The sequence below is a fragment of the Bos grunniens genome, chromosome 16, assembly GCF_055505025.1.
Source record: "Bos grunniens cultivar Pamir isolate PY7600 chromosome 16, Bosgru_T2T1.0, whole genome shotgun sequence".
Classification (NCBI taxonomy): domain Eukaryota; kingdom Metazoa; phylum Chordata; class Mammalia; order Artiodactyla; family Bovidae; genus Bos; species Bos grunniens.
In genome coordinates this window covers 62,187,633-62,211,573 of record NC_141180.1, presented here as the reverse complement: position 1 = coordinate 62,211,573, position 23,941 = coordinate 62,187,633, and the positions used below count along the sequence as shown (strand labels likewise).

General features: G+C 40.6%; 1 protein-coding gene across 1 annotated transcript in view; it reads right to left on the bottom strand.

Annotated features, from left to right (window-relative positions):
- The window catches only part of LOC147356930 (usherin-like), a 78,834-nt gene that overhangs the window by 32,803 nt on the left and 22,090 nt on the right, over positions 1–23,941 (bottom strand). Inside the window, exons 3-7 of the mRNA XM_086345330.1 lie at positions 15,241–15,450; positions 11,903–12,141; positions 10,301–10,509; positions 2,485–2,661; positions 848–931 (exon numbers count right to left, since the gene is read on the bottom strand). Coding sequence (XP_086201456.1) covers positions 848–931; positions 2,485–2,661; positions 10,301–10,509; positions 11,903–12,141; positions 15,241–15,450 — 919 coding nt within the window. The remainder of the gene's footprint in view (positions 1–847; positions 932–2,484; positions 2,662–10,300; positions 10,510–11,902; positions 12,142–15,240; positions 15,451–23,941) is intronic.

Below are 23,941 nucleotides of genomic sequence, written 5' to 3'. Positions count from 1 at the left end.
TTTTACATGGCATCCAGACATGTAATGTCTGGGAACAGAATAGTACTTCGTTATTTTTATAGACTGAAGTTATCTTTAATAACAGTATGTGTGTACACCTGTGTTTCAGAATTTTTTTTTAAGCAAACTAAATAAGCATCCAAAGTAGACAGAACATTACTTATTGGAATTTAAAATACGGTAGTAGTCTCAATTCTACTTTAATGGAAAAGATTCAGCATTTCTCTAACTTGCCCTTTGAAATTGTAAATTATTTTACATTTGATGCAAAGATTATGTGGAAAACTCAATTTAAAAGCTGCTCCATAAAAATTGCAATTTCACCACTTCAACTAAATGACCTGGTATTAACAGTCAATCATAATCTTTTACAGAGGATACAAGACAGAAATTTCCCAAATTCATCATTTTAGTCTCTGAATCTGGAATATTATTGTTATGATCAACACAAATTGGTATTAGAGTATTTTCTCTTTCCTCTGACTTCCTCTATAAATTCACTTTTTTTTGGTAAACAAATTCATAGGGCTTTTTATTGACAGAATTTTTGATTAGGAGAGAAGTTTTGTCATATATCTCTGCATCTACAATTCAATGATTTGGCATTTTAAGAGCATACCCTAACCCCTTGCCTAATGTAAGTTTCATGAGGATTTAAAAACAAATTCTTACAACACTTAACACAATTTCTTCCATACAGTCTATGCTAAGATGTGTATATATTTATATATATACATACACACAGATATATATATATGCATAAACAAGTGTGTACAAATAAACATGCATGTTTCTTTAGGAAAATGAGTAAATGCTACACTAAATATAATTTGAGTTAAATATTTACCAAATCCAGTGGAGGTATCATATTGGATCAAAGGCGTCTTAGCACTTCCTTCTTCTGTAATGCAGATGACCTGAAAAAAGAAAGCTAAACAAGAGGTAGATGACTTAGTTATTCAACATCAACAAATAGTGGGCACAGTTTCAGAAAAGCAATGTGTTAGAACATGAAATAGTCTAAAAACAGGATTCCACAGCAAGTTTTGAGGTTTTATCTACTACGTAAACTTTAATTTCAAAGTTAAAAACTATCAAGAAAACCAGCTATTATTAGTGTAGTAATAGCATGTATATAAGTAACAGAACTAAAGAAGTTCAGAGGTTATCTAGCAAAGGAAAAGAATTATCAGAGGAGTAAAGGATAATATTGGGTTGGCCCAGAAGTTCATTTGGCTTTTTCCATAAGCTGTTATGGAAAAACCCAAACAAACTTTTGGGCCAACCCAATACATACAGTGTATCTTGTTCTGCATATGATCCGAACCTGTTTCTTTAAAATGCACAGGTGTTCCTTCACTAGGGGACCCAGAGTTTCTCACTAAGCAGGAGAGCTCAAAAGGGATCCTGGAAATCAAATGGCCTAAATACTTCTTACAGTACTCAGGACCCCATGGGAAGTGAGTCTTGTAAGGTCACACAGATGGTTAAAGGCCCGGCCAGGGGTAGAACCTGAATCTCCCAACCGTGGGCCATCTCCGCATCACAACAAGCTGCCCAGGTGACCAAGAACTGTGACCACAAAAATGTGTAGCTGGATTGTTGTAAAAATGTTATTGATTAGTTTCAAGTGCTATAAATGCAATACTGGAGCTCATGGTTTACCTGCACCTTTTAGTCAAAATAAGTAGTACCTATTTTCAAGGAAACTAAAAACAAAACAAAACAAAAAACCCACCACTAATTAATTCATTGTATTAACCCAGATTGTTCAAAATGACCTCTCATCTTTTGGTCCTATGGCCATGTTGATCCTCAGAAAATAGTATCTTGTAAAGCATTTTCTCATTTCAATTTAAAAACATGGCAAACGGAAGCAGCACATGTAATTAAATATGGTGAAGGAATTCAGTGTTAGAGGGAAGAGGGTTGTTATTTCAAGAACAGATACGGAGGTTGGTTAAGAAAAGCCCTTATTCAGGGTCCTTAATATCTGGAGATGGTTATGGCCGAACTGTGCTGAAGGTGCCTCAAGAAAAACTCCAAAGTCCCTAAAAGTGTATTGTTTCAGGCATTGCTCATGGCATCAGTGATTCAAGAAGGTGTGAGTTTGAGCAAACTCTGGGAGACAGTGAAGGCCAGGGAAGCCTGGCATGCTGCAGTCCATGGTGTTCAGAGTTGGACATGACTTAGCAACTGAACAACAACGTGGCTAGTGAGTGCTATTGCTCTGGCACACACAACCTGCCCTCCTGTCTTGTTCCTGGGGACCCTCAGGTCAGTGGAAGCAGTGCTCCGAGGACTGCATCACAAACGCAGTGCACCAGGCAGGTCAACACAGAGCAGTCATTTTTCCGTAAGTAGTCACTTAACCCAGGACGTGTTAATGCTGAAAGTCTGCGGGTCACCTTTTCAGATCGAGGATCTTGGAAAGCTGGGAAACCCAGCTCCTAACGCACTGAGAAATGCGAGCAGGAGACTCACTTTTGTCCGCGGTCCTCGGGATATAGAGGGTGGTGTCGAGGCCACTGTAGAGGCGCTGTCCTCCGTCGGTCAGGATGAACTCCTTCAGCCGCCCGTTCAGCAGGAAGGAGTTGCTCCAGTTCACACACACCACGGACAGGTTGCTGTCCACTGAGAACGGGGCACGGTACTGCGGCACTGTGCGAGAGGGATGTCAGTTCTGAAAACAGCTGGCAGAAGGTGCTAAGTTCTAACAACAGCTGAGAGTAGGTTCTAAGTTCTAAAAATAGTGTGGTGTGTGTGTGCGTGCATGCTTTTCATTTTCAAATATGAGCACACATTTTAAACTTTGCCCTTGCTAGAACCCTTCCTATTTACCTTATAGCTTAAAGGAAAAACCTGGCATTGGGGGGTGAAAAGAAAATCACTGGAACATGTGTGAAATGCTTTCTCAGCAATGTTGCACCTGCTTTCCAAAAAAAAAAAAAAAAGATCAATGAAGAATGGTGTTTTATGCAATACAACTATTAACATACAATGGTTCTGCTCATCAGCATAGCCCCAGAGCTCACATTTTGTTACATTTTCCTTCTTTTAACAGGTAAAGTATCCTTAACACTATTAACTCCAGCGGATAGCTATTTTTCATATCAAATCAATATTTATTGCTACAAAGCCCCAAGGACTAGATGAAGTTAATATATATATTTTTTTCTCCCAACCAAACTGCTTAGATGGTGAATTATGTTCTTTTGGCGCCCATTTATTTTTAAAGCTTTTTCTTGAACCGTTAGTTTGTTTTCTAAGATAGTTAAAAAGCCTTGCAAGTAGCAATTCGAGAATAATAATTCATTGCCCTGACTAATCAATCAATAACACAGTACATTAGTATATAATCAAGCGCAGGTCTCGTAAGTATTATATCAGATAGAGAAGTGACTTTGTGTGCATTTAGCAGGAATGCTCCCTTTTCATTTTTCAGCTCCTTACTAAAATAAGGAAGAACAAGCCTTAACGGAGGCTCATCTTCTAAATGAATCATTTTGGTAGCAACAAATGAAGGGATACCATATCATCTTGTCAAGTCAGAAGTGATTTATTTCATGAGATCTCATTTGCTCCAAAATAATCAATACATTTGTAACAACACTAAGATCCAGCTATATATGAAATTGGCTTTTAGGAAAAAAGTGAGTGGAAGAAATAAATTGGGTATCCTTTTTTCTTTTAAAATCAAATCCATGTGTTGCTGATGTGGGGAAATATAACAAAATAAGGAATCATTATGCTATTGTGATCATAGATTAAAACTAGGAAGACAAATTTGGTTCTCATCTTTCAAAATAAGACGAGAGGAAAATGCTTCCATAAACAGAGGAAAATGTTTCTGCAAATACTGAAACAAGAAGTATCAAGTCATTTTTCAATACTGTTGATAAATGTATTCATTTTTCACTTGAAAATGAAATGAAAGGCTCATCTGGCCTAATTGAGGCCAAATTGAGCCTAATATCACAATGAAACATACTATTGTGGTTGTTGTGGTTTCACTCTTTCATTTAATTTCTGTAGATTTCTACTTCTCCCCTACATTGTAACAGTATAGATAAAGAGAAGGCTTGTAAATAGTATGAAAATAGAAAGATAGGGGCTTTATTTGCCTTGTAGGATGTGGAGATCTTCCTGAAGAAAAAAAGAGTGATCAAACTATCAAAATAATCAGGAATAATGGGTTTAGAGATTGAGAAAATGATTAACTACTATTAACTACTATGTCAATAAAGCAATCCAAAGCACATACAACAGAGTACTTGATGTACTTTTTTCAGTTACTCCTTAAAACAATCTTGTAAGAATTAGCTCCTAATTTTTCAGAGGAAGGGACTAAGTTTCAGAGAGATTAAATAACTTGCAAAGGTCAATAGCTGGTAAGGGACCAAGGATCTGCACCCAGGCTTGCTTAACTCCAAAGGCTATGTTATTTTGTTGTAATCAATGTGCATTTATTTAAAGGAGCATGATTTACTAATTCACTTTATGGGGGCACTCCAGTTCTGATTTGGTTCATCCTGATTGTTAAATATTCAGGAATTTTGTGAGTTGGTTATTGAACCCAGTCACTATTAAAAATTAAATCATGTAAAACTAAATATATTAAAACAAAGGTAATAAATATTAAAACTTTGCATTTTAATATTGTGTTCTTCAGGCTGTTTACATCTACTTTCTCTGGAGGGTGGAAATATTATATAACAGTACACGATCTCTTCCCAACTCTGTGTTCAGTGCTGTCACATTGGCAACTTAAAATCAGTCAAGTGGGAGTATTTACACTGTGGAAATTGGCAAGTCCTTCAAGTCATGACATTTTTTTCTCAAGAAGGCCAGTTGTTAAACATTTGTACCTCACCTCTGCTCTCGCACTGAAGGTGTAATTTAGGAAGAGAGGGCAGAATATGCTGCTAATGCTTCTCCAGAGCTTTACTGAGTGTACATGTGATTCAGTTCAGTTCAGTTGCTCAGTAGTGTCCAACTCTTTGTGACCCCATGAACCGCAGCACGCCAGGCCTCCCTGTCCATCACCAACTCCCAGAGTTCACCCAAACCAATGTCCATCGAGTCGATGATGCCATCCAACCATCTCATCCTCTGCCGTCCCCTTCTCCTCCTGCCCTCACTCTTTCCCAGCATCAGTGTCTTTTCAAATGAGTCAGCTCTTTGCATTAGGTGGCCAAAGTATTGGAGTTTCAGCTTCAACATCAGTCCTTCCAATGAACACCCAGGACTGATATCATTTAGGATGTACTGGTTGGATCTCCTTGCAGTCCAAGGGACTCTCAAGAGTCTTCTCCAACACCGCAGTTCAAAAGCATCAATTCTTTGGCGCTCAGCTTTCTTCACAGTCCACCTCTAACATCCATACCTGACCACTGGAAAAACCATAGCCTTGACTAGACGGACCTTTGTTGGCAAAGTAATGTCTCTGCTTTTTATTTTTTTTTCTTCCATTATTTTTATTTTATCAGGCCTACAGCAGAGTCAGATGTCTCTGCTTTTGAATATGCTGTCTAGGTTGGTCATAACTTTCCTTCCAAGGAGTAAGCGTCTTTTAATTTCATGGCTACAATCACCATCTGCAGTGATTTTGGAGCCCAGAAAAATAAAGTCAGCCACTGTTTCTACTGTTTCCCTGTCTATTTGCCATGAAGTGATGGGACCAGATGCCATTATCTTAGTTTTCTGAATGTTGAGCTTTAAGCCAACTTTTTCACTCTCCTCTTTCACTTTCATCAAGAGGCTCTTTTTTTCTTCTTCACTTTCTGCCATAACGGTAGTGTCATCTGCTTATCTGAGGTCATTGATATTTCTCCTGGCACTCTTGATCCCAGCTTGTGCTTCCTCCAGCCCAGAGTTTCTCATGATATACTCTGCATACAAGTTAAATAAGCAGGGTGACAATATACAGCCTTGACGTACTCCTTTTCCTATCTGGAACCAGTCTGTTTTTCCATGTCCAGTTCTAACTGTTGCTTCCTGACCTGCATACAGTTTTCTCAAGAGGCAGGTCAGGTGGTCTGGTATTCCCATCTCTTTCAGAATTTTCCACAGTTTATTGTGATCTACACAGTCAAAGACATAGTCAATAAAGCAGAAATATTTGTTTTTCTGGGACTCTCTTGCTTTTTTGACGATCCAGTGGATATTGGCAATTTGATCTCTGGTTCCTCTGCCTTTCTAAAACCATGTACATGTGATTACATTTACATAAAACTGCAAATGCTATCTTCAAAGCATCTTGTGGTTTGTATTGTCTGATCCACATTTTCTCTCTGCTAGTTTGTATAATGAGTTAAAAGGAATATAAATAGTATTTAAACCCCATATGACAGCCAATTATTTGTCGTGTTTTTCCATGTCTGTGGATCCAGTAAGCAGATTAAGAGAACCCTTTCTCCTTCAGTACTAATGCAACCTTTAGCCGCTTCTCCAATGTCAAGGAAGTTCTGATGCCTTCACTCACTCCATAAACAACACATTCTGGGTATCTAAAACACTCTGCCCAGTGCTAGAGATAAAATGCAGAGAATGAGGCTAAAGGAGACACAGATTTAAGGGAGAAGATACAAGCTCTGTCAGGGAGTCTTCCAAACTCAAGCTGATTATGAAAAGCTCAAAGAGAGGTGTGGAAGCTGGGTATGGGGTTCTGGGTTTCAAGCCGAGGGCTCGGGGAGAAGGTGACCATTTGGGAGTCAGCCTTTGCAATGGAAGCCTTCGAAGAGATGAACTCATCCGAAGAGGGAAGAGGTGAGGCAGGAGAAGAAGAAGGAAAAAAGAGTGAAGGGGGAGGAAGGGGAAAGTGTGGGCAGAGAAAGTTTGGGGTTTAACCTTAAAGAACTTGATTGGTGGACGATCAACCAACAAAGTTGACTAAAATGGAACAGGGACTCCCCTTGTGATCCAGAGGTTAAGAAGGTACGTGCGTGCTCAGTGATTCCAGTTGTATCCGACTCTTTGTGACCCCATGGCCCGTAGACCACCAGGCTCCTCTCAGGCCAGAATACTCGAGTGCCATTATTGCCATTTCCTCCTCCAGGGGATCTTCCTGACCCAGGGAATCCAACCCATTTTCCTGTGTCTCCTGCACTGGCAGGCGGATTCTTTACCACTGAATCTGCCTTGCAATATAGGGGATATGGGTTCAATTCCTGGTCAGGGAACTAAGATCCCACACGCTGCAGAGAAACTAAACCTGCACAGAGCCCATGCGCCACAACTAGAGGGCCCGTGCCCGGCAACGGGAGATCCCACGTGACGCAGTGAAGATCTTGACTGCCACAACTAGGACCTGATACAGCCAAATAAATAAATAAAGTTAAATAATAATATTAAGTAATAAATAAAAAATAAAATAAATAAATAAAATTTAAAAAATAAAAGAAATAAAACCGAACATCCAAAGAGGCAGGAGGAAAACTGGGAGCGACCTGCCATGCAAAGTATGGAGAACCACTTTTTAACCAAGGATTGAGGGTTCAATCTCACTGAATGTTCCCAAGAAGACCATGTGATTACTGGTGAAAAATGCCCAATGGATTATCGGTGTGGAGGTCAAGGGCAAATTTAGAAAGAGATTTTCATGCAGGGACGATGTGGAAATCAGTTGGGAGGAAGGTAAATAAAATGTGGGAAGAAAGAAAATGGGAAAGCACTTGAAGACCATTCTTTAGAAGAGTTGTGCCCTGGGGCGAGGAGCCTGGCCAGGAATCAAAAGGGAAATGGAGTCTGTTTGCTTTGAAATTAGAAGGGTAGAAGCAACAGTGATGTACTAAAGATTAGGGATAGAAAAACGGTGATCAGTAGGGACGGAAGTGGTGGTCAAAACACAAGAGGAGGGTCTATTTCAGATGGAAGGACCATCCCTTCCTGCCGTGTCCCTGATGGGGATCATGGAGATATAGGGCATGTGGCTGTCTGGGGCGGGAAGGAAGCCAATTACTAATCGATGACTTTTCCTTTCCTGGTGAATTATGAGGAAGGATTTCTGCAGGTGGGTGAGGTGGGTGAGGATGGTGAGGGCATGTGGGAATGGGGTGAGGAGCAGTGAGGGGTTGGAGGAGGGTGGAGAAGGTCTGAAATCTCTATTACAGATAGTAGGGGGCTAGTTGATCAGGTTAATACAGCAGTACCGAGGCTGCTGCTGAGCTGAGTGATCCTGAACTTAGAGAAACACTTCCACTTTCTAAGTGTGGAAGATGGAAGGACTGAAGCGCTAGCTTTAGCTCCTCACACAACCCCAGGAGCCTCAGTGCAGATTCTAACGGACGTGAACAGCATCCTGGAACTGTAATGCACAGTCCGTAGCCCTGCCTCAGCTTTCTCATCTGTAAATCTGGTTAATAATAGGACTTAACTTCATAGGTCTGTGGCAAGGATTATTTGTCAAAAGCTTGAACAGTGCCAGCAATAAGCAAGCTCTTTAAAAATGACCTTTTGCTAACATCCTGCTATATTGTTGCTCAGACACATTAAGGTCTTTGTACGAGGCACTGAATTTTCGTGAATGTGTATCTCTCATTTTTAAAAATGTCAGTGTCAAATGAGATTATAATCTGTTAACAATGTTTCTGGAAAGCAAATTTGCAATAAGTGTTCAAAAACTTTAAATACTTAAGTTTTTGATAATAAATAAAGCAAATTTGCAATAAGTGTTCAAAAACTTAAAATACCTGATGTAGTAAGTTCCATTTGCTGAAGATAAATTCGATTTAAGAAGATAATCAGACATTCACACAAAGATTTGTTCCTTTCTCACCACATTTATAAAAGGCAAATATTAGAAACAACTGGAATGGCTCAACTAATTCACACGATGGAATATTATATAGCCATTAACCTTGGTGGCTAAGAGTTTTTAATGTCATGGAAAATGCAAATAAAATAATATCAAGTATAAAAATCAGATATTAAATTTTCATTAGAGTATGATCTCAACCACGTAATAAAAGCTGCATAAAAAGGGATTAAAGGAATAAATTATGCCAACATATTAATGGTGGTTGCCTCGGGGTGGAGTGGGATAATAAGCAGGACTGTCTTCATGGGTGTGTAACCTGTGTAGCTGCCCAGGGCCCCTCATGTAGGAGAATTATAGACTTAGTCTGATGCTCTGCTGTCATTGTCTTTAAGTTCTTAATGATTTCTGAACAAGGGACCCCGTATTTTTATTTTCCAGTGGACCCCACAAACTACATAGCTGGTTCTGATTATAAGTACTTCTTCATACTTTTTGTATTTGCCAGTTTTAAAAAGTAGACATATAAACCTTATCAATTCTGAAAAGGTGTTATTTTATAGAAATATAAGGACACAATGAATTAGTTAATTGCCCTTTTCTGCACTCAGGAGCCCTTGTGTTCTTCCTGGAAGGGCCAGATTTCAGTGCTTACTGGCAATGTAAGCGATTATGTCATTTGTAAGGGAAAGGAGTGACAAACTTCTCCAAAAAGTTATCCCAAAGTAAATATATAAGGCTTCCCTGGTGGCTCCACGGTAAAGAATCCACCTGCCAAGGCAGGAGACACGGGTTCAATCTCTGACCCAGGGAGATCCCACATGCCGTGGAGCAACTAAGCCCTGCACCACAGCTACTGAGCCTGTGCTCTGAGCCCTCATGCTGCAGCTGCTGATGCCTGCATGCCCAGAGCCTGTGCACTGAAACGGGAGAAGCCACTGCAGTAAGCAGCCTGCACACCGCAACCACATAGCACCCCTGCTCGCTGCAACTAGAGAAAAGCCCACGCAGCAATGAAGCCCAGTACAGTCAAAATTAAATAAATTACCAAATTGGTTCATTAAAAGTTTTAAGAATTACAAAAAAGTCATCTTCACTGTCTATTTTCATCTTACCCATATATTAATTTTCTCTAAATTGGTTTTCATCCCATTGCCACATGACAAATCTTCCTAAATTTATTCTTTTTTTTTAAAATTATTTGGCTGCATTGGGTCTTAGTTGTGGCACTCAGGATCTTTGGTTATGGCATGCGGGATCTAGTTCCTTGAACAGGGATCAAATTTGGGCCCCCTCTTTGGGATCACAGAGTCCTAGCCATTGGACCACCAGGGAAGTCCTCCCTAAATTCCCTCTTGATCTCCATGTTATTTAATCCAATGGGCATTTTCGCCTGATACTTGTCTTCATGGATGTCTCAGTAGCGTTCACTGAAATCGAACACTCAATCCCTTTAGCGAACTGTTCCCCTCCCTTCAGGACAAGCCTCCCCTCTGGCTGCCCTGCTGCCTCTCGGGCACATGGTGGCATGCCACTTCTACTCACATTCTTTTTGGGTGACGAAGTTGATCCATTCAGTGACTGTGCTGCCCACCTCGTTGTGGGCCACCACCCTCAGCTTGTAGGTGGTGTAGGGCTGGAGACCCTCGAGGCTGGCTCTCTGCCCTGGCCCCCTGTACTTGGTCTCGGTTTGGCTGGGGGTACAGGGGGTGGCTGAATCCGGAGGGCATGCCTTGTAGAGTTGGAGCTCATAGCTGGAAGGAGAAGGGACACAGAAAGAGGAAACAGTCAGTGGAATTAGTCTAACTCTCTTTTATACCTGATCATGTTTAGTGAGAAGCCATTTTGCTTTCACCAAACTACCAGCACTTTAAAACTCCCACTTGTGGGAGATGCTTGTTTTCAGAAACACTTTATTTAACACTGTTGGAAGTGGGCAGCAGATGGAACCAGAGAAACGATACGAGAAGTCCCCTGTATACACATGTTGCTGTCCACCCAGCCGTCAGGAATCCTTGTTGGTACAGATAAGATAGTTCTCTTTTTAGAGGACAGTGATAAAACTTCTCCTGTCGGAAATAAAAGAATATCTCTTCTCTCTACAGATTATTTTGAGTGAAATAACTTCTTTGCTCTTCCAAACAGTGGTTCATTACAAAACTCTAAATTACATCAAAGGAATTCTGATTCAGCCACAGAAGTTCCTTATGTTTTAACTGAGCCCTGCAGAGTGAAAAATGCCAGGGAACCATGCTGCTGCTGCTGCTGCTAAGTCGCTTCAGTCGTGTCCGACTCTGTGCGACCCCATAGATGGCAGCCCACCAGGCTCCCCCGTCCCTGGGATTCTCCAGGTAAGAACACTGGAGTGGGTTGCCATTTCCTTCTCCAATGCATAGAAGTGAACAGTGAAAGTGAAGTCACTGAGTCGTGCCCGACTCTTAACGACCCATGGGCTGGAGCCTACCAGGCTCCTCTGTCCATGGGATTTTCCAGGCAAGAGTACTGGAGTGGGGTGCCATCGCCTTCTCCTCAGGGAACCATGAGGAGGAGCACATTCTTTCAATGACAGGGAACACATTTCCTCAACTTTCTTTCATTGTTTTGGCAGCACACTGCGAGCCACAAAGGACCAGGGGTTAAACTTGTAGCCCCTGCAGTAGAAGAATGTTGTCTTAGCCACTGGACTGCTAGGAAAGTCCCTGCCTTGTGTTCCTTATTTTTGTTGTTCACCTTTCCATCCTTAGCTGATTTTATGATTGAGACACTTTGTAAGGAATGTGACCACTCATCGATTTTTTTGTCTATTTTGCAATAAAATGAAATGAAGTGTTAGTTGCTCAGTTGTGTCCAACTCTTTGCAACTTCAAGGACTGTAGCCCACCAGGTTCCCCTGTCCATTGAATTCTCCAGGCAAGAATACTGGAGTGGGTTGCCACTGCCTTCTCCAGGGGATATTCCCAAGCCAGGGGTTGAACTCAGGTTTCCTGCATTGCAGGCAGCTTCTTCACTGTCTGAGCCACCTGGAAAGCCCATTTTGCTATAGGTACCTGTTCAATCAGCATGTCTTCCTGGGGAGGGTGGGGAAGCTGAAGGTCCGTGTGCATGTCTTATTTTGGTTTATTTCTCCCTTTGGCTCTCCCACACTACCTTTGAATAACACCGTTGGGGGACAGCGGCGGACTCCACTGGAAGGAGGCTGTCCTTGAGGCCAGCATCTGGATTTGCGGAGAGGACAATCCTGCGGGTGGAGCAGGAGGAGTTCTCAGCTCTGCTGTTGGCCCTTGGCTACAACAACTGAAGCAAGTGCAGGCCTCCACCCCAATGGAGTAGGTCGTGAAGGGCTGCAGGCTGTGAAGAGTCTGCTGGGTGGCCAGGCCTTCAGCCAGCTGTAGAAGGAGAGAGAAGGCTAGATGAGGCCGGGTCGCAAGTCACAGACAGTTGGTTCACTTTTATCATGTATCACGCTGCTGCTGCTAAGTCGCTCAGTCGTGTCCGACTCTGTGCGACCCCATAGATGGCAGCCCACCAGGCTCCCCCGTCCCTGGGATTCTCCAGGCAAGAACACTGGAGTGGGTTGCCATTTCCTTCTCCAATCATGTACCATACATTCTCTGAAAACAGTGCCTCGCTAGTTGCTCTGGGAGATGCACCCTAGCATCCAGCACAATATTTACCCTCAGGAATGACCAACCCAGTGGGAGAGTCATGGCTTACACATGCCAAAAAATGCAATGAGATAACAGTTAGATAGAAGTTTGAGGCCACAGGATAGGAATCACAAGGCGCAGTGTTGTCTATTACCATAAATACTAGAAAATGGCACAAAGCTCACAAAATACTGACCAAGTTCTATGACCCTCAGAATGATGTCTTTCTGAAAAAAATCTATATTTGAATTATATTTCAAATTCAACATTTTCTAAGGTTCATATTCTGCCATTGTTACTTGTGTGGATCAATAATTTGGGTATCAAAACTTCCCTCAAATTCTAAAGTTGAGTATCATGAGCTTGAAATATATTTTATATATCAGTCAGTCATTCAGTTGTGTCCGACTCTTTGCGATCCCATGGACTGCAGCACGCTAGGCTTCCCTGTCCATCACCAACTCCCGGAGTTTACTCAAACTCATTTCCATTGAGTCGGTGATGCCATCCAACCATCTCATCCTCTGTCGTCCCCTTCTCCTCCTGCCTTCAATCTTTCCCAGCATCAGGGTCTTTTCCAATGAGTCAGTTCTTTGCACAAGGTGGCCAAAGTATTGGAGTTTCAGCTTCAGCATCAGTCCTTTCATTGAATTTTCAGGACTGCATTCCTTTAGGATTGACTGGTTGGATCTCCTTGCAGTCCAAGGGACTCTCAAGAGTCTTCTCCAACACCACAGTTCAAAAGCATCAATTTCTGGCACTCAGCTTTCTTAATGGTCCAACTCTTACATCCATACACGACTACTAGAAAAATGATACCTTTGACTAGATGGACCTTTGTTTTGTCTCTGCTTTTTAATACACTGTCTAGGTTGATCATAGCTTTTCTTCCAAGGAGCAAGTGTCTTTTAATTTCATGGCTTCAGTCACCATCTGCAGTGATTTTGGGGCCCTCCAAAATAAAGTCTCCCACTGTTTCCATTGTTTCCCCATCAATTTGTCATGAAGTGATGGGACTGGATGCCATCATCTTAGTTTTTTGAATATTGAGTATTAAGCCAACTTTTTCACTCTCCTCTTTCACCTTCATCAACAGGCCTTTTAGTTCTTCGATTTCTCTCATAAGGGTGGTGTCATCTGCATATCTGAGGTTATTGATATTTCTTCCCTGCAATCTGAATTCCAGCTTGTGCTTCATTCAATCTGGTATTTTGCATGATGTACTCTGTATAGAAGTTAAATAAGCAGGGTGACAATATATAGCCTTCATGTACTCTTTTCCCAATTTGGAACCAGTCTGTTGTTCCATGTCCAGTTCTAACTGTTGCTTCTTGACCTCCATATAGATTTCTCAGGGGGCAGGTCAGGTGTTCTGGTATTCCTGTCTCTTTAAGAATTTTCCACAGTTTGTTATGATCCACACAGTCAAAGGCTTTGGCGTAGTCAATAAAGCAGTAGTAGATATTTCTCTGAAACTCTCTTGCTTTTTTGATATATTTATATATATTTAAGAGTTTGAAAGTCCATGTGTTCCTCTAAAGGTATTGTTCTATAAGAAATATACTTTTTTCCTCAGTTATCTTTGTTGCATTATGAACTTTTTAGTTTATCTGGAGCAAATGTTTTTTACCTTATTGTGGTTTTATTAAGTGCTCTTTGGAAGAGGAGAGCTCCGAAACTGGAAACTCATTTTCACATTGACATAAGCAACATTTAATTAAGAAGAGCTACCTGTTATTTAGAAAAATGTATACAAGGCACTCCAAATATAAATTATTTTAGTTTATTAATATTATCATTTTATAAGCATGGATAATCAAGGGTTGATTGTATTTACATCATCTATATTTATTGAATCAGAAGCCTTGTAGAAAATATGCTAATATTTCTTTAACATTCAATACGAGACTTCCTTGCATGTGAGTGATCCTTTGAAATTGTGTTTCCATACCTGGCACGCTGGCCTCAAAGGATTTCTCCACACTTGCCAAAATTGTTCCCTCAATCAGTCTAAATAATTTATCATGTAATACTGGGATGTGCACAATTTCTCTATGAGGTCTGTGTGAACAAAGTATTATAATCTATACTTATTCATGAGAAATGTGAGAGTGATACCAGCTGTCCTGCAGAGAAAAGAGACTTCATCTTCATCTCCAGGATGGTAGTCTCTTGGTTTAAATAATGCAGGAACCAGACGAGTTGATTGCTAGTGTCCTTTTCAGCCAGTGGCTGGGCTAAAACACAATGTGAAAGGTGATTTCCCTCCACAGGACTGTCTTATCTCCTCAGTGTGCCCCAAATGTGTTAATGCATGAACAGTGAGTAGGGCTGAGCTGAACCATTCTGTTGTCTTTTCCAAAGACCTAGAACTTTCTCAAAAGACTGAGTTTTCAGTGTATGATTAGAGATTTGCTCATGCCAAATGGGGATTCTGAGGTTTTCCTTTGCTCTGTTTTTTTCCCTTTTCATATTAACATTTACATCACTGACAAAGACTGTTTCTTGGCCCCTTACTACAAGCCACTTCTGTGTTAAGTGCTTGACATGTGTATCCTAATTAAATTCATTCAATTAATTTGATTATCTCTAAGGTCTTAGGCTTCTTACAAGATCGGTGGAGTCTTGAATACCACCTTTAGCCCTCCTCATCCCAAGCATTTACATATCTTCTGTATGTTTCCTGATGCTATTTCTTTGCAGTGGGATCTTTGTGTCACTAAGGTCACCATGGGGCAACTGAGAACAGATGGATAAGAAAGAAGGATCAAGGCTAACAAAAAGCAAGGGCACCAAGCTTGCTTATTTAAGTAAACCAATCAGAATACTGCTGCTCACCACTGTCTGGGCCCCGCTGGTGCTCCTGGAGAACAATCTGTAGAGAGTGACAATCCCGTTGGGCTTCTGGGGGGCGCTGATGTTGACCACTGCTTGGGTGGCAGAAACCGCGTGGAACTTGGGGGCCTTGAGACCTTCCGGGGGGGCAGGTCCAGTTCTACACCGCGTCCAGCTGCTGGGGGCTTTACCTGCTGAATTCACGGCCCAGACCTCCAAAGAGAAATCAGTAAGACCCATCAAAAGCAAGGTAACCTCAAGCTGCAAAGAAGCTGGCAACCAGAGCCACTGAACACACAGAATGAGAGACACTGTGATTCTGGAACTTCACAATTGCAAAGGAGGGCAGGTCTTCCCTCTTTTTAGCCTTTGACCCTGTGAACACAGAGGGGCTGATTAGAACCTCGGTTTCCAAATGCAATCAGCTGATTTAAGCCTAATGAAAAGCTGCTCATCCCCGTGCGGGGCGTGGAGTGATTTTTGTTAGCTTCTGCAAACTGAATGGATCTGCAGACTCCATAAAACTCAGCAATTCTTAAACCCTGTCCTCACTCAATCTGCATGAAAATTAAATTTTCCTTTCATCAAGGAGGGAATAAACATATGGAAGGAAGTATAATCTTATTTATCAAGCACCATTTGTATAATTAAACACGAATATCCTAAAAGGTTGCCTTAGGTCATTATTTGCATGAGTAAGTAATTTGTAGAATGTCAGGTACAATAGACAGAGTAGATGGATGTATGAGTGGATAGGGTTAAATTAGGCCCAATAACAGCCAACTACACAGTGATCAATCAGGATGATAGATCTAAATGGCAATACAAGCGGACTGTCTGCATGTTTAGGAGTAGGAGTCTTCCTTAGTAAGCTTTCATGTTGGGCAAGTCTAACTTCAGGAAAATTTTTCTGCATTTGGTGTCTTTGTGTGTGTGTATACACACACATATATACACATACATGAATATTATAATTCATATAATACATATAATTGTCTATTTATAACATATATATGTATTTAATTATATATATATTTGTTTTGAGCTTTTAAAGGCAAGTCTTGAAAACTTCATTCTATAGTGCACATGTTCTAGGTGTGTGATGTTAAAAGAGCATGTGGAATGTTCAAACGCAAGATATTTAGGAAACACTGTAGGAGAATACTTTGCAATGAGAGTTTAGTTTCATTTTTATTTTGCTTTCACATCAATAATATCTTTAAGAGAATTTAGTGAATCAGAGAGCTTTCAGCAGTTAGGCTAACTCCTATCAGTGTTTCTGTACTTTTTTTTTTTTTTTGCAGATTTCTCTAAAAGTAATCTTTCTGATGTTGAATTGCTCTTGAATTACAGTCAAGAGTAAATCTCCAGGCTGTTGCTGATAGGATTGCCAGAAGCCCTGTTTTTCACCCCCAGTTTTATTGAGAAATAATTGATATACATGCCCAATTTTAAAAAGAGATAACTAACCTACTTACTAAGTAGAGCCTGCTCTTTTCAGTGTTCTGATCCATTGCTCCCATCATGTGGATAATAATCACTCACATTTGTATAAATTTTATACTTTACAAGACACTTTAACAAATGTTCACTGACTAGGTCCTCACAAACACAACTTTGTAAGGTGGCTAGAGAATATATTATTGGCCCCTTTTACAGATGGGGAAATCAAGCCTCTGAAATGTGATTCTCTTGTTCAAGGTGACAGAAGTCACAATACCTGAAACTAGAATTCTACTCTCCAGGAAATTTTATTGGTCTTTCCAGTAAGCTGTGCTTTTGATTCTGTATGTCATCCATACAAATAAATAAGATACTCAGGATTATGAATATTAAATAACCTGTCTATAGACAATTGGAGAAGGCAATGGCACCCCACTCCAGTACTCTTGCCTGGAAAATCCCATGGACAGAGGAGCCTGGTAGGCTGCAGTCCATGGGGTGACTAAGAGTCGGACACGACTGAGCGACTTTCCTTTCACTTTTCATTTTCAGGCACTGGAGAAGGAAATGGCAACCCACTCCAGTGTTCTTGCCTGGAGAATCCCAGGGACGGGGGAGCCTGGTGGGCTTCTGTCTATGGGGTCGCACAGAGTCAGACACGACTGAAGCAACTTAGCAGCAGCAGCAGCAGCTATAGACAATTACCTGCAATTCTGGAATTAGGTAAAATCTCAGCTTGCAAGGGTAAACAGACACACCCAGGTTGCCTTGAATGATGAAGGTTTGTTTTGATAGACCCAGGGAAGTAAGGAGCAGAAAACTGTCTTAGCAATGTGAGAGCCAGGTTCCATGGAAACCAGGGTCCAGGGCAGAACACAACAGCTGCTCTTACCACCCTCTCTGGAATGGCCATGGTCAGTCTAACAACAGGGAGAGTAGCTATAGGAAATAACTGATGAGGAGGTCATACTGTAAGGCTGATGAGAAAGAGCCTCTGACTTCAGTCTGCTCCAGACTAACCTCTTTTAATAAAAATTTCTTTCTGGAGGGTAGGAAAGCATTTTTGATTACACAATAAGTGACAAAGTTTGAAAAGAAAATAAATATTCTTGAGAAAGGGATGCAAAATAAGGTGAACATGCTGATATCAAACTCTTTGCCAAGTGAAAGGCTTTGGTTGGTAATTTAAGTGCATACAGGATTTTAGTAGGGGCCACAAAGGATGGAGAAGAACACAAGGAGGAAAGTGCAACTGGGTTTGACAAAATAAAAATTCAGCAAGCTGCCTATTAATTCGTGCTCAGTCACTCAGCCATGTCCAACTCTTGAAGACCCCATGGACTGTAGCCCACCAGGCTCTTCTGTCCATGAGTTTTTCCAGGCAAGAATACTGGAGTGGGTTGCCATGCCCTCCTCCAGGGCATCTTCCTGACCCAGGGATCAAACCTGTGTCTCCTGTGTCTCCTACATTGGCAGGTGGATTAACTACTGCGCACCAAATCTATTAAGGCTTTTTAATGCTCACATTGGCAGTTAGGTCTAGACTTCATGCCTTTCTGTGTTGCATGAGTTTTTATGGGGTGAACTTCTAGTTCCAAAATATAATTTAACTCATGGTATTTTAAAACACTTGAGTCTCAGTAATGTAGTATTTTACTGTATTTCTCTAGAAATATTAAAAAAAAAAAAACGGGGCCATACAGAATTCCCCATCAGTAACTGGGAATGAATGTAGGCTCTAGTGTCTTTTGTCTTTGAGAGGAGACCTTCATAATACAGTGCTTTTTTTCCTAGTCTTTCTTTTTAGTATTCAATCAATTTGAGATCAAAATAGCATTCATATAAATCAACATGCTTATGCAAAGCAGGAGCAGCCTATTTACATGCGCTCCTCTGAAAATGAAAGCAGTTACAATGAAGAAAGCTGTGCTAATGAAGCATTATGGATTTCTCAAGAGTTATACCACAAGGCAGTGTCTCTTATGCCAAACTACCAGAAGAAAAGGCAGAAAGAAACTGTCACTGAATCTCTTTCTTTCTCTCTCTCAAGGTAAAAAGTCCTTTAGCTAAAAATCGCTGTAGATTTTTGTCTATGCCCAGCTAAACAGGAGATAAAGGAACTAAAGTATAGCTTAAGGTTCAGGATAAAAATACTAACAGATTATGCTTATGGTTTATTTTTACTGAGAAATAATGGCTCCAAGATTTAGGTCCATCTTTATATGGTAGATAAAAAGCAGAGATCTTGTATGGGGAAATATGAGTAGTATACTCTGATCTTCTATTTTTAATGAACCTATATAAACATTAAGAAATGAGATATCTTGAGAACAGAGGTAGAATTGCGTACTTAGTCTGTCTATCTAGCCACCTATCAGGTTGGCGAAAAAGTTCATTTGCATTTTTCCATAAGATGTTATGAAAAAATTTGAATGAACTTTTTGGCTAACAAAATATCTATATCTATCTGCCACCTATCTACCTCTTATTTACCTAAAATAAACCAACCCACCTGATTTGTATTCCAAGATCCCCTCACATATTCTTGTTGCTGTTGTTTAGTCACTAAGTCATATCTGACTCTTTGTGACTCCATGGACTGTAGCCCGCCAGGCTCCTCTGTCCATGGGATTTCTCAGGCAAGAACACTGGAGTGGGTTGCCATTTCCTTCTCCAGGGGATCTTCCTGATTCAGGGATCCAACGCGCATCTCCTGTATTGCTGGTGGATTCTTTACCACTGAGCCACCAGGGTATATAAACAATGTATGAATTACTCAGAAAAAAGAAGGAACTTTTTAAGAGTTGAAAACTAAAGTATAATTTATGAATTTCATGCTCAAGAATGAAAAAAAGTAAGGATACATTTTCATCTTTTGTTTATGCAAAATATCCTCACACTCACACCATCTAGTTGAACATATTTATCCTTTGATAATAAAAAAAAAATTAAAGGTGATTAAAGTTTCTATTTATCATTTGGGTTTAATGAACATTTGCACATGTGCACATATATACACACACACGTACAACACACACACCCACACATTATAACTGTAAGAGTTTGGAGTTTCCCAACTTAGAGCTACTAGTTAGAACAGGTTAGGGCTGGCTGAGATGGGGTGCTTTCCTCTCCAGGGTTTTGGGTGAAACCATGAAAGGAGTTACAATGTAAGAAGATGTCATAGAAAACACAGATTAAATATTTGAATAAATTAAAAATAACTAAAATGAGCTAACCCCAAATTTTCTAATTGACTAGCAAAAGAGTAGATCTATTTGTTTTCAATCTAATTTTTGTTATCTAACTAGTGACTATCACCAACCTTATGCTGTTGCCCATTAAAGATAAAATTGTTCTTTTAGTTATCCTCTGCCCACTTTCCCAGCCTCCTAGGACTAATTACTATATGTTGCTTTAAAAAGTTTTAATTACATGAAATGTCAACATCTGCCACCATGCTGCCCAAATCTCACTGCTGTGGAAACAATGGGTTCAATTGTTTGTCCTCTGTTGAAAACTGCCTTTTACAAATCTTCCTTCAGAGGAGTCTTTGTCCAAACGTGCTCCTTGGCTATTATCTTCAGAATCATTTTGCATTCCTGTAAGAGAATTTCTAGTGAAATGATCTCAGAACCTGCCTTTTTTCCAAGTGATTCTTGTGCCCAGTCTTGTTTGAGAAACACAGAGAGCTATTCCCTACAGAACCAGGTAGAGAAATCATACAGTTTTTTTTTTCTCAATTTCTATTCACATGTTGTCTATTCAGAATTGCACTTTGCGTTACTTTTGTCATTACCTTCAGCCATTCAAATAAACACACAGCATGTATCTGGCTGAATATGTTACAATTGCAATGATCATTAACCGAGTTTATTACAGTGGCCAGAGTTCCAAACAAACCAGAGTTCACTAGCTTTTGTAGAATGACCATTTGGCACCTAGTTTTCACTTGAGGAGCAAATTTCTTGAAATACTGTTATTTCTAGAACTTGCTGGGTATTTTTCCCTCCATGCAGCCCAGATGAACATTATTAACTATTTTTAAATGTTCTTAATTCCTCTCACCCAACATTTTCCCTCCTAATTTTATTCCAGAGGGAAAGCAAGAGTTTGTGAACAGAAGCATTTGTAAGAAATTTTGTAAAAGAGAAAGAGAAGGAATCATGACTCCAGTGAGGATGAAAGAAGAGAGACGCTTTAGAAACCTTAGCGTGGGGGCCCAATGGGTGCTTACATTAATGACCTAACTATTCTTTAGCACAATTTCCATGCTTAACTGTAGTTTTCATTCTAATGATTTGTCTCACTCAATGGCTCATAACTTTCTCAAATAACATTCCCCAGCCATACTTTCTCAAATAACATTCCCCAGGACTAATATTTTCCAAGTGCAGTCTTAGTGCAAACAGAAATTCTTAATGTAAAATTTCAGGGTTTCTTAATTATAAAAATACCTTATGATTCTTTTGGTTGAGGAAATGCTACAAGTCTTGATAAGACCAGGAGAACAAACCTAGCAATGCTTTCTATACTATTAGTATCCAGTTGATGTCTACTTGGTCATGAATTTGTTATCATTTTCCATATAAAAATGGACCATAGGAATAATGGGACTTTCCTAGTGGCTCAGAGATAAGGAATCTGCCTGCAATGCAGGAGACTCAGGTTCAATCCCTTGGTCAGGAAGATCCCCTGGAGATATGAGAGCAACCCACTCCAGCATTCTTGCCTCAAGAATTCCATGGAGTAGAGCCTGGCTGGCTACAGTCCATGGGGTTGCAGAGTCAGACACAACTGAGCGACTCACACACACACACATAGGAATAACCAAATTCAGCCAGTGATCTTTCACAAAAACACTCTTATCTGATAACTCTTAATGTAAGCGACAGTGGCTGTCCTTCCCCTTGAAGCATTTTAAGATTTTGCACTTTTTTCCAGGCTGTTTATTACAAGTTGAAGTATAACTGTGACTCTCAGAGGATTAATACACAGAGGAATTTTTCAGTTCTCTGCAACTTCTGTGATATTCTATAACATACGTCCTTGTGGAATAATGGCAATTTTTGATAAAACAGAAACATTTCAACAATATTGTTTCGGACTCCGGCCGGACCGGGGCGGTGTCCCGAGAGGGCCCAGGGGGCGGAGCTCGCCGGCGCGCTGGGTCGGGGCGGGTCTGCGCCGCCAGGTTAAAAAAAAAAAAAAAGCCAAACAAACAATATTGTTTCATCAAGCAGCACTAGGGATGCAACATTATTCACAAAAACTGGAGAATATGAATATATTTTCAGGACAATTCACATCAGAAACAACCAAGTCCAACATGAACAGCCATGCCAGTAATTAATAAGAAGAGTAAATAGGTTACATGTTAACAGGCAAACAATTAAATTATTTGTTTCCTAGGGGCATGTAATGAGATTGTGATCCCACTCCCAGGAGAGAGACAAATAGATATTAAAAAGGTCTTTCCGATACCTATATTGGCTAAGGCCAACAGCTAATTCAATAGATTCGATCAAAATCACCTCTTCTTTCACTGCTCCTGATTTATGACTTGGGCTGCAGTTAGTCATCACTCATTGCAGTTTGCTCTCCAGCGCTCATAAATTATGCCTCATAAATAAAAAGATACAACCAAGGAAATCATATCAATTCATCTGCAACCTTGGAGTACATTTTCCCATGGCATTCATGCCAATGCCTTTTTAAAGGGTAGCTTGCCATGGGTTTTGAGTATGTTCAAAGAGCAACACACTAAAATAGGCTTTGCCAGGACTGAGGTTAAGAGAGACTAAAAAGAGAAGGCAATAAATCTGAAATAATATGATGATGATAAGATTAAAAAAATTCATTAACAGTCCCACAGGCTGCATTCATAAAGGAATCACTGGCTGAAAAGCTCTGGGTAGCTATCTGTTTAACCATCTACCTATCTGATTTTCTTTCATCATCAAATGGACTTTTTTCAGCATCTCTGTTTGCATGGTGCTTTGCCGGGTCCATTATAGTTATGCTTTTACAGATATGGTCCTTGCATTCCAGGCTCCTTTAATCTAAAACACTTGGCATCAGGCAAGATGGAACATGATTTTAATTGAATTCTGGGACCCAGGGGAAGAAGGGTACAGCAGAACATTGTGTTTGCTTCTACTGGTGCTTTTGAAATTCAGAGATGTGAAGCTAAGTAAAGAGATTACAAGACGTTTTCCTCACTAGAAATGGATGTCTTCTGTCACTACTGCTCAGCACACAGCCATGTCCTGTGGAGGTGCTCAGTAAGTATGAATGGCTCTTTCCTAAAATGTAAGAAGAGGAAAACTGGCTTCCATATTAGCGGAGAATACTGAAATTAGCTTCCATTTGATGTTCCTAATGATAATGAAAATTTGGAACTTATCATACTCCCTTTTAATTGCTGCGTTTGCTCTCCCTGAGAGAGCAAACTCAGGGACTCAGTCCTGTCCAGCTCTCTTGGAGGATATGTAAAAGTAGTTCATGGGTTTAGTGAGCACCTACACTTGTATAAGGGAATTACGCGTGCTGATTTACTTCCTCCTCTCAACATGCTGTGAGGGGCTATCAGCATCATAACCAGTTTATACACAAGGAAACAGAGGCACAGAGACGTTTACGTAGCTTGGTAAGTGTAGGACCAGCCCTGTCATACAGGTATGTGAGGTAAAAGCTTGAGCTCTCTGCTTTTTCTATTGAAGGAGGTCCTAGATAGACACATCTTCTATGTGTTCGAGATACTGCCCTGAGGCTGCTGTTGAACTCTGCACAGACTGGCTGTTTCGCAGAGAGGAGCCCTAAAGTGAGGTGGTGGAAACGACCACAAACATCACAGTATCCATACCTGCTGCTACGTATCATGCTTTAAACAATACTTCCTGTTATACAGAGGCAAGTACTAGTCAAATACTTTCCCTGCTACTCCAAACATGTGTAAAGTGAAAGTGAAAGTTGCTCAGTCATGTCCGACTCTTGGCAACCCCGTCGACTGTAGCCCACCAGGTTCCTCTGTCCATGAAATTCTCTGGGCAAGAATACTGGAGTGGGTAGCCTTCTCCAGAGGATCTTCCCAACCCAGAGACTGACCCCAAGATTCCCACATTGCAGGTAGATTCTTACCATCTGAGCCACCAGGGAAGCCCAAGAATACTGGAGTAGGTGTGTAGCCTATCCTTTCTCCAAGTGATCTTCCTGACCCAAGAATCAAACCAGTGTCTTCTGAATTGCAGGCAGATTCTTT